At 34.4% G+C, this 15,306-nt stretch overlaps 1 protein-coding gene across 14 annotated transcripts in view; it reads left to right on the forward strand.

The window, feature by feature from the left end:
* ROBO2 (roundabout guidance receptor 2) overlaps positions 1-15,306 on the forward strand; it is a 652,610-nt gene that overhangs the window by 499,833 nt on the left and 137,471 nt on the right. For 11 of the 14 annotated variants that reach the window (XM_049858165.1, XM_049858166.1, XM_049858169.1 and 8 more), the window contains exons 6-7: positions 2,318-2,445; positions 6,467-6,478. In XM_049858165.1, the coding sequence (XP_049714122.1) occupies positions 2,318-2,445; positions 6,467-6,478 (140 nt within the window). The remainder of the gene's footprint in view (positions 1-2,317; positions 2,446-6,466; positions 6,479-15,306) is intronic. The other 3 variants (XM_049858168.1, XM_049858173.1, XM_049858178.1) reach the window with 1 other exon arrangement.

Raw genomic sequence — 15,306 nt, forward strand, 5'->3', positions numbered from 1 at the left:
GACTCAACTGTAACACACCAGGTCTCTTCAAAGAGGAGGGTTGTCTGCTGGGAGACCTCATCTGAGGAGGTGACTTAAGGGATGGGGAACTTGCAGTTAGGCCATTTGAGGCTCTTCCAGTTTCGGATATCAAAGCCAGCACGTAATATCTGACCTTGTTTTAGACCTTATACCACAGTAAGCAGCGTGGTGAAGCAGAAATAATTGCTTCGGAGTAAGACCTTAGTTTGAAAAATTCAAATTTGTATGTAAAAATATCAAAATTGTACATAATGGCAATTATTCCAATAATATCTTCATTTATGATCTTCTTTTTTCTTGGAATAACCAATTTCCAGATATTTTCTTATTGCCTGATAAAATAGGTTCCTCCCTTTATCCTACAGGTATTTCATTTAAGCTTCAGATGTTCACCTTATATATTGATATTTTTGGATTTTTGGAATAATTCCATATTCACTCATGACTTCCTAGATTTAACTATTATATTTTAAGTTCTTATTTTTACACATAAAGAGTTTAAATCCATCTATCTCACCATTTTCAACTTTAATTCATGTAATTCCTTTCTTGAGAAACAAGGAGTAAAACTGAACATTGTATCACAAATTCCACTGTACTATAAAAAAAAAAAAATTTTTTTTTTTTTGTATACAATTAGAAGTTTTAGAACAGGAGACGTGATTTGCTTTCAGGTTGAACTTTATATGCCCAAATTTTCTAACCTTTAAAACAAGGGAAATGATAACTTTCCTCCTTATGTGCAAGAATTGGGATGAGGATAAACCAAAGAGTATATTTGAGAACACTATACAAATGTATTTTTATTGCCACTATTTTATATTTGGAACCCTGGTGGCACAGTGGTTAAGAGATTGGCTGCTTACCAAAAGTTGGGCAGTTTGAATCCACCAGCTGCTCCTTGGCAACTCTGTGGGGCAGTTTGATTTGAAATAAAAACTGGCATTAGGTAGCACAGAAAATCAAGAGGAAAGATCACCTACAAAAAGGTTGAAAAGAAAGTATCTTCATTATTTTGTGTGTGTAATTGTTGTTGTTTTATACTCCAAGAAACACATTCTTTTAAAAAAAAAAAATTCTATTGTGCTTTAAGTGAAAGTTTACAAATCAAGTCAGTCTCTCACATATAAACTTATATACACCTTACTACATACTCCCACTTACTCTCCCCTTACTTAATGAGTCAGCCCGCTCCCTCCTTCTAGTCTCTCCGTTTGTGGAGAAACACATTCTTATGCAAATACCAAAATCAGTACATGTTAAAGTGGTAGAAATTTTTCTGGTCTTGTCCATTGCTCTGTTAGTTTAAAAATGTAACTGAGAAGATGCATGCATGTGAAAGAGATGAGAATGCATGTTCAAAAATCCTCCAAAAGCATGTTGACACTTCTAGAGTTAGTATTTGCTAATTAAAGAAAAAAATCATTATCCCCTTTTAATTATTTTTACCAAAGATTTTCTCCTTTAATATATTTGTATTATATTCAAAATGCCTAACAGAATCATTTTATTGAAAACAGCGTAACTTACAAAATAACGGAATCCTCACTGAGAAGCTGAAATGTGTACTATTTTCCTAGTTAAGAACTAACCCAGTGCCGTCGAGTCGATTCTGACTCATAGCGACCCTATAGGACGGAGTAGAACTGCCCCATAGAGCTTCCAAGGAGCGCCTGGCAGATTTGAACTGCCGACCGCTTGGTTAGCAGCCGTAGCACTTAATCACTATGATGCCAGGGTTTCCATAGTTAAGAACTAACAAATAAAAATAAAAGTGCTAATAATGCCTTTGATAGTTTTGAAATGACAAGTACTGTATGTGTATGTGTGTATGTGTATATATATATATATAAAAACTTTTTATATATATATATATATAAACTAGTGCCTGGAGATAATACGTGAAATTAATGATCTTATTTAAAAATACCTTTACTCTAAGTGAACATAGCAACTTCAGTTTATAGCTGAGTATTTTATGTGTGACTGTGTGTGTGTGTGTGTGTGTGTGTATTTTAAATAAACAACAGTATCAGTAGAGAGGAAGCCCTGGTGGTGTAGTGGTTGAGAGCTACAGCTGCTAACCAAAAGGTCGGCAGTTCAAATCTACCAGGCACTCCTTGGAAACCTTATGGGCCAGTTCTACTCTGTCCTGTAGTGTTGCTGAATCGGAATCGACTCAACGGCAGTTGGTTTGTTTGTTTTTTAATCAATAGAGAAAAGTGAAGTTGATATTTAGTATTACAATTTAAATCTGACCAACAATATTTAATAAAAGCAATTCTCTTCTGTACAGATATGACATCAAAGATGATTACACGCTGAGAATTAAGAAGGCCATGAGTACAGATGAAGGCACATATCTGTGTATTGCGGAGAATCGGGTTGGAAAAGTAGAGGCCTCTGCTACCCTCACTGTCAGAGGTAAGTGCCTTAAGATGTCAAAAATAATTGAACCAGAAGACTAATATTTGGTTAAATTGGTAAGTGAACTCACAATCAAAGTACCAGCTTTCACTGTTTTGTTATTATATTAAAATATCCAGATTCTATGATCTCTTCATCATTAAGTGAAAAAAAAGTTACTCTCAAATTTGAGTTTGAAGGGACAATAATTTGAAGGAATTAATTTTTACTTAATAAAAATAGTTTATGTAGCTTAAATAGTTTATATGGTTTAAAAGCTATCTTAAAAAAAACAAATTATTCCCTTTTTTTTTAATCTTCCCATTGCTGTTGTCAATTATTTACTGCTTTTAAGTATCACCAGTTTCAGAGGTCCCCTGAATTTTCTGTTCCCTGGTTTGTCACTTTATACAAATATAATATTGTTTTGAAATCTTTTTTTTTTTTAATTTCAGTATTCAAAAAAACAATTTGGAAAAATACTAACATTACTTCCAAAGGTGAAAAGTGGTTAAGGAAGTTTTCCAGCACCGAGATAATCTGATTTGGAGAGTGATTTGTGAAGTTCATTGGCCTTAAATAATTGAAAAAGTCAGTGCTGCGCTTGTAATAACTTTCACTTTCTGGGTGTCATGCACTTTCTCAGTCGTGGAATCATGTTCGTTTACAGACTCACTGGAATTGCTTATAAATGAAAGAAAGCATTACTATAGAGCTTATCCACAGAGTACTCTAGAATGAATTAACTGCCTTAGTGGTAGAACATGTTCGTCTACATGAGGTGAGTCAAATAGTCCAAGGTACCAGGTAGTACCATGCAGATAGCTACACTTACTCTTGCCAAATAGACATTACCCATGGCATCTTTACACTCAAAGATTTCAGAGATAGGCAAGCACACCCCTACTCAGTCTTTCAAGCTTACTTCTGCTGTCTTGGCTGATGCATCCTCCTGGCATCCTTAATGGAAAGGAGGTTGTTGCATACTTTCATCCGGGTCTCAGTTATTTCCCACCCTAGTTAGTCGTACTTCTTACCCTTGTGCCCCTTTGCTTCCAGAAGATTTCATAAGGTCAGGAGAAGGGATTGGAGGCTTACAACAGTTCCAGGAAATGTCTCAGGTATCCTCAGGTTGGTCCTCTATCTGACAAGAAAAGTGTTGTTTGTTCTTGCCAGATCTACAAATTGAGTTTGAAATCATAAAAAAAAGATAAAAAAAAAAACCCTCATTTTCCTCCAGACAACTATTAGGAGACAGGCACAGTGGCTACCTGGACAATCTTTAGCACTTTCCATACTTTTCAATACCTCAATTCCTATTCCATTCGATCCATTTGTTTTCCTTCAGACATTCTGGTACAAGCTTAGACACAAGGCAAATTTGGACAAAATTCATAGAGAAAGTTGGTTGTTTTTAATAGTTTTTTTTTTTTTTCTAAATCAGCAAACCTTATATTGCCTCTCCACTAATCTGTGTCCTGTGAGTGGATTAGAGGTTAATCAGTTATGGTATGTAATTATCACTCATCTCAAGACTGAAACCTCAAAAACAAGGTTAAGGAAAAAAACAAACAAAAAACTCCATAATGCAACATAATGCGAAGTAAAATATTGTTTAAAATATTTTTCACAATCAGCAAAAGTAGCTGGGATTTCTCATGCTGAGAGGTTAAAAAAAGAAGTTATTACCTATGATTCTTTTTTTTTTCTGGGCTCATTTTTCCATGCACATAAATGAAATGGCCAGCCCTTCTCTGAATTGTTTTATTAGAACAGTGTCAGTTGACCCCACGGGCCACTTCCATTTTCAACCGTTAAATGCAGTGGCACAGTTTAATTTGCTGGTTTTTGAAAACATCCACCTGCTCTTTTTTTTCCCAGGAAGAAATGTGGGTATCTCACAAAGACCAAAAGTTTTGTTGTGATGTTCCTACTAAAATATTATCATGATATTCACTTTAGCCAACTGGGGAAAAGATAATGGAGTTTTATAGTCAAAATCTGACACAGAAATCTATTCAGCTGTTTTTCCTTTTCAAAAATATGATGAAAATGCACTGTAAAGTGAAATTTAATGGCAAGTCGCTACCCTTTGCTCATTTAACAAAGGTGAAAGTACAAAGAAATAATGGTGGCCAACAATAAACCTCCTAGCATTTATATTTTAATCAAATAACTTCTGTTCTAACAGAAAATTCTTAAATGACCACAAAATGAGTTAAATCACAGAAACTACATATTTGTAGACAGAAACCCCCATCCATTTTTCAGTTGCTCAAGTTGGTTTTGGATAAATAAAGACCACTGGGAAAACTACCTTACTTGTAGGACAAAAAAGATTTAATATTTTGGAATTATGCTAAGAAGTGAAAGAGAAATATAGGTTATTTCTTTAAGGCATTATTTCTCACCAGGGCTTCTTATTTATCTCTTAAAAAACACACAAAATGCCTCCCCCTACCTGAAAGGAAGTATTTTTGAAATTCACCTTGATTGAGGTGGCAACTGAAAATACACAAATGCAATGATGAAAGACAAAGTTCTTTTTTTTCCAGCCGCTGGCAAAACTGAGAGAGAAATCTCATCAGAGCAATAATACAACTTTAGGTTAGCCTGTTGCCTTGTTCTAGGTTGTTATTTTTGTGCCCTCCTCCCCAAAGGAAATAAATTGCGCCTGTAGCCTCTTCTTGCTTCCCTTTTGCCCTTGCTATGGAAAAAAAAAAAAAAATTTTTTTTTTTTTTTTTATGGTAAGGACACACTAGAATTTTGATACTGCTGCTGTAATTGCCTTTGAATTATCTTAATCCCCTCCTTTGAATTGTAAATAATATTATAAAGCCATGAGTCTGATATGAAGGCAACTCTGGTGTTATTTTTAGAGATTGCGCAAAGCTAGTATTATGATATATTCATTGAGTGAATGGATGCCTCTACGTATATTTTTAATGGCTGTATCTATGTCTCCATGCACAAAGAGCCACAATCAACACAAAACTACCCAGAAATTCTAGTCACATTACAGTTACAGTAGAAGAATGTTGAGTGAAAAGATATGTTTTCAAATAAATTTATATTTTTGAACGTAAAGTTTTGTTAAAGCTTAAATGCTACTGAGTATATTTCTTTTCCATTTGAATAATTGGACCTTTGTTTTACAATATTTGTCCATTGCTTTTATATTTCTTTACTACTTAAATTGACTTGGCATTATTCTTTATAAAATTCTTAAGCCCATGTGTGTCTCTTACAATTTCTATGCTTTAATAATAGGCCCAGCCTATTACTACCGATTTTAGTGATTGAAAGTTTTGCTATAATAAAAAAAAAAATAATTTGTTGAAGCAGCAGTTTGAAAGCCATTCTCAGTATGAGCTAGAATCAACTTGTCAATCATTGTTTTCTTCCCTCCTCTGCCCTCTGCCAAAAACAGAAAAGCTTAACAGTAGTTAGGGAGTTACTGAGTTGAAGTCTCTAAGGATGTTCCAACCTATTTGTTATATTTTCATCCACACTGTCCACGGATGAAGAGTGATGTGATCTTAACTTATCACTGGCTGAAAGGCAGTGTCAGGGGCTTCTGTAGTCCTTGTAATGGTTCTGACTAACCATGCTCAAAATCCAATTGCTATTTAAATCAGACAGTGAGGCCTTCTTTTATTGACATGACATTTGCTAGCCTGTGACTTGAATAGCTATGTTCATCAGGTTCTTATCTTAGGGGTAATACAAAGCTGTTTAACCCTACATAGGTCTTTGAAATAATAACTACAGTAAGTGAGGATGATGAGACTTTACTTAAAATATCTCTTAGATTGCTTACAGTCAGTCCCAGGATGCAAAATAACTATTTCTTAGAATTATCTTGATAAGTTTCAGTTTATCAAATCCAGACATCCTGTTCATACTTGAATTTGTGACACTAGAGATCATTCTACTGTCCATACTTAAATGTAACACTCCTCATCATGCATTCTGATAATTTTCTTTTTCTTTTAATTTCTTTTTTATGTTCTCACCACACCATTGTAATGTCTACAGCTCGCCCTGTTGGTAAGTAGCCATCCTTCTACCCATTTAGCATGGCTTTGTACAATGCTTCATAACTCGTGCATTGCAGGCTTTGACAGAATGAAATATATTTATTCAGCGATGTTAAATATCACTTGAGGGACTGTTTGCCTTGGAAGTTGCTTCTGATCATTTCATCACTTTGATAAACAATTTGCAGTGCCACTTGCTGCCTAGCAGCGTGTAGGTAACATTTTTTCATATCAAAGAATAATATGTCAATGGTTAATATTCTAAACTGCTAATTTTCTTAAGAAGGATATAAACTCTTTTTTTCTTCTATTTATAAAATAATCAGTTATTATGTTTGAAATTAGTTAAGATAACTAATTTAAGAACTGAATTCAGAAATTCTACTAAATTATACACGTTTTTAAATCTGAGCTGCACTGAGTTCCAACTTTTTTAGACGTATTTTTAACTGTTGCGTACTTAGTATCCGCATGCCTATTTAAACAAATTTAAATCGAATGCTTCATGTTATTGGAAATAGATGCTTACACAAAGAGGGGCAGGGGAGGGATGAGCTGTGTTCTTTGGCATGAAAAGTTAGTGTTTGTGTTTTAATGTATCTCATCCTTCATTTGGCTTTGCACAACTGAAGTAAGTTAAAAGCTTGCGCTTGCAGAAATTTGAGTGGAACTTTATTTGTAAACATTTGGAAGATAAAATCTTTTCAGATTCACTGAATTAATAACCTCTTTGCATCTCTTTTAAGGTTTAGCTACACCTCCAAATCTGTTTAAATAAAAGACATCTTGGTCATTGTGTTATAGATAAAAGAAGAAATGGATGCATAAATTGATGGATGGATGGATGAATCAAAGAACGAATGAATTTAGTTAATTTCTTATTTACTGTACCAAGAGATACTTAATAATTTATTCAATTTAACACAGTTTTAAAAATTGTCCATCCATACTCAAAGACCTCCTTAATGCTGGCTTGACAGTGTTGACATTTGATGTAGATTTTTCCAAACTTTTAACATTTTTTTGCCCTTTGGTTGAAACATTCACAGACTTTATTATGATATAGTATGTTCTTACATGGATAACAAAAATATTAAATAGAACTTGTTTTCTCAATTGAAATCTCAGCTCTACCATTTCTGAGCAGTACTATTTTTGATTAGTTATGTAATAGCCCTGATTCTCACTAATCCTATCCATGAAAGGGAAAGAAGCATACTGACTTATCAAAGCTGTTGTGGCAATGAACTGAGTTTAAGATTGATGATATATGTGAAAAGTGTTTTGTATACTAATACTGGTTGAAGTATTTCTGGCTTCTGAAGGTATCCATTATGTAACATTTTAATATTTTGGAAATACAATTATGGCATACAATTAATGTGTACATAAACTGTTTCTTTTTCATTGTTGTTCCTTGAAGCACAATTATTAAATTGATGGTGCTTTTTACAAATGATGGTATTAGAAAATTGAGAAATATGTTGTTATAATTTTTCAAACTAACTTTCTTGTATTTGTAAAAATTTCTATTAATGATAATTTTATGGGGCTTTTTTTTTTATGGTATGACACCTAAAATGAAGAAGAGAATGAGAAAGAATATGATAATAAAGGAAAAAAAAAAGAGACAAAGCTAATAGTAATTTATATGACCACTCTATAGGATTCCCTTCTCTCAGGGTGTGTGAAAGCTCCAGCAACCGACTCATTTATGTGTAAATAAGAAAACATATGTAATATGACAGAAGTATTATTAAGCAGAAAAGTATATAACAATCAGATGCTTTGGGGGGAATTCTTCATGATTAAGCAATGAAAAACTTACTAACTTTATCGGAAGTGATCTTCAGATATTAAAGGTTCATGGTTTTTACAGAAAATATAAAAACGAATAAATGAGAACAATTTCCTGTAGAAAGGATGACATTCCGAAAATCAAACCCATTGCCATCGAGTCAAATCTGACTCATAGCGACCCTATAAGACAGAGTAGAACTGCCCCAGAGGGTTTCCAAGGAGCAGCTGGTAGGTTTGAACTGCAAACCTTTTCGTTAGCAGCCGAACGCTTAATCACTGGCACCACCAGATCTCCAAAGGATGACATTAGATATCCCAAAATATAGGTTGGTTTAACACTGGCATCAAATATATAATCTTGACTTTTTAAATAAACAGGAAGAATCTCATTTAAATTACAGATTTTTGTATATAGAAACCTTATGCCTATAATCCATGCCTGATTGATTTATATCATTTTACTAGTTCCCAGAACATAGAACAATATGTTAATAACTTCTAATATATTTAAAAACCATAAACAAAAGCATCTCTTAATTAGAAAACATAATACATACAGAGGTGTATCTACTACCTGCATGACATTTCAAAAGTTTTTTTTTTTTTTCTATTTTTTATTCTTGGTTGGAACGATTTCTTAAAATTCCCATTGGACTGGAACTAAAGAATAGCTTCTTGACACATTGTACTTTATTCTGGGAAAGTCTGTCATTTCATAAATCTATCTCAAATGACTTATGACAATGCTCAGAAATATGAAGAACTATACTTTAATCTTGACAACTACTATTAATTTTGGAAATAGAATGTGACATATGCTTTTATTGGATCACCATAGAAGGGTTGATAATGAGAAAATGAGCCTGTTTTTTCTTCCCATCAACTTCTTATAACAATTTTGTTCAGAACCTGAATATATATCCCAGAAAAATAAACCCATACATATATATACACACACACATTTATTGTAGGGTCACAAGGTGAAAGTCAATTAAAATAGTGAATTAAAAATTCCAATAATAGAAAATCCACATTACCATTCATATTTGATTATTTGGTAGTGTGCAAGTTTTCCATCTTAGAGACTTATGAGGAGCTTAGCATACTGGTAGTCTACAGAGTACAGACCACAGAAAGGGGAGAAAAAACTTTTAATTACAATATAAACTAGGTGAAGAAATAAGTCCCAAGATACAAAGTTTAGAAAAATTTCGGAGAGTTGTTTCTGTCTAAGGTTTTCAAAAGAATATTAGAAATCAGCACAGGCTGTAGAATACTGATAGACCTGGAAACCAACCACTGCATTACATACTAGATGAAACTTCCAGGTGATCTGGGTGAGGAGTCCCATTTAGAAATTGTTTTAGAAGTCCCCAGTGGGAGTTTTCTCCAAATGGTTGATGCTAAGAGCTGCATTAGAGTAAAAGAATATGGAAATCTGTGCAATTCACATCAGAGCCCTGGTGGTGCTTGTTATTAACAGCTTGGCTGATAACCAAAAGGTCATCAGTTCTAATCCACTAGCTGCTCCTTATAAACTCTATGGGGCAGTTCTGCTCTGCCCTATAGGGTCCCGATGAGTCAGCATCAACTTGACAGCAACAGGTTTGGATTTTTGAGTTTAGTAACAACTTTATATTAAGCACTGGATTTCCCTGATCTACACTTATTCCCTCTTCACTGCCTACATACAGACACACATTAGAAGATATGAGTTTAATTCTAAGTTGTTAAATTAAATTGAGGTTAATAGTACTAGTTTTTAAAGATGTGTGACCACTCTTCAAAGCAATTCCCAGTTGGAATAAACATCTTCAGGCCTGTACTTTTGAGATTCTAGGAACAATTCTAGATTTAGATGAGCCCGTGTTGGGAATATTACTGAAAGCAGACAATCATTTCCTTGTCAATGAAGGAAAATATTCTCCAGGTTTCACTTACTCGTCTTCGATGTCAACAATATCTCAAGATGAGCCATTTAATCCAACTTCCATATTTACTGGTTAGCATAAAATCTGGACAAATGCCAATTTAACAATTTAAAATTCCCCGGCCCTTCCTGTGGTTTTGACTTTTCACTTATTCTAAAAGCGTTCTTTATATGAGAATCAAAAGTACATCCCAGGACATAGTTACATATGAATGCTGAAGTGTTCATTTGTTTATTTGGAAAACTTCTGATGAGGGAACTGACAGAAGAAAATGGTCTAAATACGGATAAATATCTTGCTTCCTATACCCATCTGTCTTATTTTCTATTGGAAGAGTTTCCCAAGCTTAAAAATAAAAAAGAACATCTATTTTGGAGATGGGCAACACATTTTTTCCTAGCAGCAACTCAAAGCATGATGAGTAATTTAGAAAAGAACTGTCAAATCTACCAGCTGCCTTGCTTTTGAAGCTGAGCCCTGCTTAGTTTTGTGTCTTATATACCATATGCTAGATGCTGATTGCCTCAAGTATGAAAACTAAAAGCTGAGTATATCAGGTAAAACTTGTCTAAAATATATCAACAACAAACTGACAATATGCAACTTTATGGAAATTTATAAGTATTCCATAATTCGATGACTCAAAACTATGTTTCTTTTAGACAAAACAGTGGAATTTGCCACGAAAGCATTTATAAGTATACTTGGCAAAATTCCACATTTAAAAAAAATTATTTTAAAGAAGCAGCCACTATTTATTCTAAATAGAAGTTTATATAGGGCCATATGTTTTTCAACTGCCTAAATACAGTAACTAAAATGCATCCACATTTTAGAAAGTTTTGAAGTTTTGCTTATAACATGATCTAAAGCATTATATTCCTGAGACCACCGAGAGATCCAGTGAAATGTGGGTGATGGAAAAATTCATTCAGGGCAAGTCACAAATCAGACGTTACTTAAAAAATAATGTGATTGAGGTTTATAACACACTCTCTTCCTTCGCCAAAATCTGTAAAGTTTAGTGTGCAGTGTATTCTTTAACTTAATATTGGAACTATTCCAGTTTTTTTTTTTTTTTTTTAATCAGAAAACATGTGGGCATTATGTAAGAATCCTTTCATGTCTAGATCCACTTTCTACAAAAAGCGTCCTGCATGTGTCTTGGAAGGAGACCTGGACTTTTATTCCCTGCAGGCATTCTTCTCTGGACAAGCTGTTACCCTGTGACCTGAGATGATCATCTCCTTCCTGTGAGCCCTTAACGTTTCCTACACCTGCTGCTAAGTAGCTACTTTACGCAGAGTCCCATTTAATTATTATTAAGCATCACGTTTTTTCATTGCGCCATATGTTTTGATTAAATGGTAGATGGAAAGAATCCACATTCTGTTTTCCCTAGTATATTCCAGTTGAGTTTCCATAATGTGAAACATTAAAATATCTTAAGCTAACTCTAATTTTTAAAATGAAAAACAACTGCAGGTTACCTTTCATGCCTTCCCAGTTTTAATCACTTATTTGGCTCTTTTGCTGGAGTTTGTGTGCTTGACAATGTCTATACCTGTGTATTAGAGGTTAGGTACTTAGAACTTGGTGAAAATGTTCTATTGACTTGGCATTGAATGGTATTGTAGTAAGGAAAGTGTGAGGCTTATAGAGTTTTGTTTTCCACCCTCTGGGCTGGGATGACCTTTTACTACCTGGATTATCCTGCAGTCCCTTTTTTCATAACTTTGCTGGGTTATATTTTGGTGCTGTTCACCCTGATAATCATAGGATACAGCAAACCCCTTGAATTTGCAGATCCATGCTTTACTTTATTTCAGGAAAGCTTTCTTCTGTGTTGTCTTTGAATATGTATTTTCTCTTTCACATCTTTTCTTCAAATAACATCACTTATGTTGGCTTCCCTTTATCTCAATTCCATATTGATCAGATTTTCTATAATAATTTAAAATCTATCATTTTTCATTTCACACTGTATGATTTCTTAGTATCTACTTGCCACTTCCAACTCCTTAAATTTGTTTTCAACACAATTACCATTTTTTCTTAACTTCTTGTTTCTAAAATATCTTTCATTTATTTTATTTTACATTCATTTACTCACTGAGTTCTGACATAACATTCTTCGTTATTTGTCTCTTAGCTCTTTTACTCCTTTGTGAGTTTTTTTTTTTTTTTTTTAAAGCTAAAACCTGCTTTACATCATTTCAGTTAGATTATGGACAGCTATTTACAATAAATTATTTTTGTGTTTCTTTTGCTAATTCTTGGGAGATATAGGTTGTTTATCTTTCTTTTGAGTACTTGATTAAGTTCTCTCTGTCATTAATTAAATAAGCAATTAATTTACAGGGTCTTTTTTTTGAGTGTGTGTGTATGTCTTTTGTTTTATATAGATCTGATTTTAGTCTTCATCTGATTATTAATGATCTAGTTACTTGCTTGGACAAGAGATGGTGGGAGGTATCAGAGTCATTCAGTAGCCGCTACTTGGGCTTATTGTCTTGAATATATTATCGAAAATCATATTATTTTCTTTTCAGTATCTTATTAGCCCTAGGGAAACCCCAGTGGCATAGTAGTTAAGTGCTACAGCTGCTTACCAAGAGGTCAGCAGTTCGAATCCACCAGGCGCTCCTCGGAAACTCTGTGGGGCAGTTCTACTCTGTCCTATAGGGTCCTTATGAGTTGGAATCGACTCGACGGCAGTGGTTTTGGGGTTATTGGCCCTAGGGAAACCCTGGTGGCATAGTGGCTAAGTGCTACGTCTGCTAATCAAAGGGTCTACAGTTCAGTTCGAATCCGCCAGCTGCTCCCTGGAAACTCTATGGGGGAGTTCTACTCTGTCCTATAGGGTCACTATGAGTCGGTATCGACTCGACAGCAACAGGTATCGGCCCCAGTGATACACCACAAGCCTCTTTAAGGTATAAGATTTCTGTATTGCCATGTGAAACTCCCTCCCTTCTTCATTCCTCCTGCGTCATCTCACTCCTCCCAACTGCTAGTATGGAGTACAACAATTGAAAAGAGTTTGTAGGTGTGTTAGTTTTCTATTGCTGTATAAAAAATTGAAGGTGGCTTTTAGGTGTCTTAGTTATCTAGTGCTGCTATAGCAGAAATACTACAAGTGGTGGCTTTAACAGACAGAAATTTATTTTCTCACAGTTTACATTGCTAAAAGTCAGAATTTAGGGTGCTAGCTCTAGGGGAAGCCTTTGTCTTACTGTCGGCTCTGGTGGAAGTTCTTGTCTCTTCTGAGCTTCTGCTCCTGGGTAGTCTTCATGTGGCTTGAGGCTTCTCTTCCCCCATCTTTGTTTCTTTAATCTCCTTGTTTAATCTCTTTCATATCTCAAAAGAGATTGACTCAAGATACAGCCTGCACCAACACTGTCTCATTAACATAACAAAGACAACCCATTCCCAAATAGGATCATAACCATAAAAATTTTTTTTTTTTTTTTAAATCCACTGCCATCAAGTAGACTGGAACTTATAGCCATCCTATACAGAGTAGAATGGCACCGTAGGGTTTTCAAGTCTGTAAATCTTCACAGAAGCAGACTGCTACATTTTTCTCCTTTTCTCAGACCACCGACATTTTAGGTTAGCAACCAAGTCCTTTAACCGCTGTGCAACCAGAGCCTGATAACCACAGGCATAGAGGTTAGGATTTACAACATATATTTTGGCTGGACACAATTCAGCCCATAATAGTGTATTAGTTTTCTATTGCTGCATAAAAAAAATTATCACAAACTCTGTGCCTTAAGGCAATACCCATTTTATTAGCCCACAGTTCTATAGGTCAGAAATCCAGGCAGGCTCAACTGGATTCTCTGCTTAGGGTCAAAACCAAGGTGCTAGCTAAGCTGACCTTTTAGCTGGAGACTGTGGGGAAGAATCCATTTCAAAGTTTATTCAGATTGATGGTAGGATTTAGTGTCTTGTGGTGGTTATAGGACTGAAGTCCCATTTCCTTTTTGACTTTCAATCAGGGGTCGCTCAAAGCTCCTGAAAGCTATTCTCTAGCCTTTGCTCGTGGCTGCCTGCATCCTCAGAATCAACAGTGGCCTGTGGAATGAGAGAGAACTCCCTGTTTTTAAAGTACTGATGTGATTAGGTTAGGCCCACCTGATTAATCACCCTATTTGAAGACTGAGTAGTGCCCTTAATTACATATGCAAAATTCATTTTTGCTATGTAATGTAATATAATTATAGGAGTAGCTTGAGGGGACAGAGGTCATGGGGGCCATCTTAGAATTCTGCCTACAACAGAGGCTTGTTGTTTTCTTTCCATCAATACATCTTTCCCTGGTTTTTCAGTTATAGCTGATTTCCTTCAAAGTCATGTTCCATATTGCCCAAGGCCCATTCTTGACCCTAGATCTCCTTCTCCCCATCAAAGGATCATGGAATGAGCACCCACAGTGTTAACAGATAATTTTCGTGAAATCCTTATTGGCTCTTGATAAAGCATTGAGCTAGTTTCATTGGTTTTTATCACACTGTTTAATTTTTCTCCAGACTCAACTGTATTTGGAGGGGCCCTTCAAAAAATTGGTTTGAGGCTATGGTGGTATTTTTATATTATTCATTTCTTCTCTTCTGTTGTATTTCTTAAAGTAGAGAAGTAAGAATTACACCTATGTTAACCTAAATCTCAAAAAAATGAAATACTCATTAATTTAAATATGCATAAAATAACAAAATATTATGTATGAGTCAGAATCGACTCAAGGGCAGAAAGGTTCTTTTTTGTTTGTTTGTTTAGCTTAGTACTTAAAATTCTAATTTAGTACTATGTTAATATTAAATACCAGAATAATGTGATTATTCTGAACTTAAATACATGCTATAAGGTTAGCATTAATAGCTTTTACAGGTTATGACCAGAAATAAAATTGCATTAAAACATTTTAGTAACACCTCTTAATACAGTATTTTTTTATTTTAAAATTTATAATAATTTATAGACAGAAAATATTATATTTATATGTTATAAATATAATGTAAATACATATGATATACATTGCATCTAAATACTATACGAAATGACATTTGTAATTACTACACCACTTATTTAAATGTATTGA

The sequence above is a fragment of the Elephas maximus genome, chromosome 18, assembly GCF_024166365.1.
Source record: "Elephas maximus indicus isolate mEleMax1 chromosome 18, mEleMax1 primary haplotype, whole genome shotgun sequence".
Lineage (NCBI taxonomy): Eukaryota > Metazoa > Chordata > Mammalia > Proboscidea > Elephantidae > Elephas > Elephas maximus.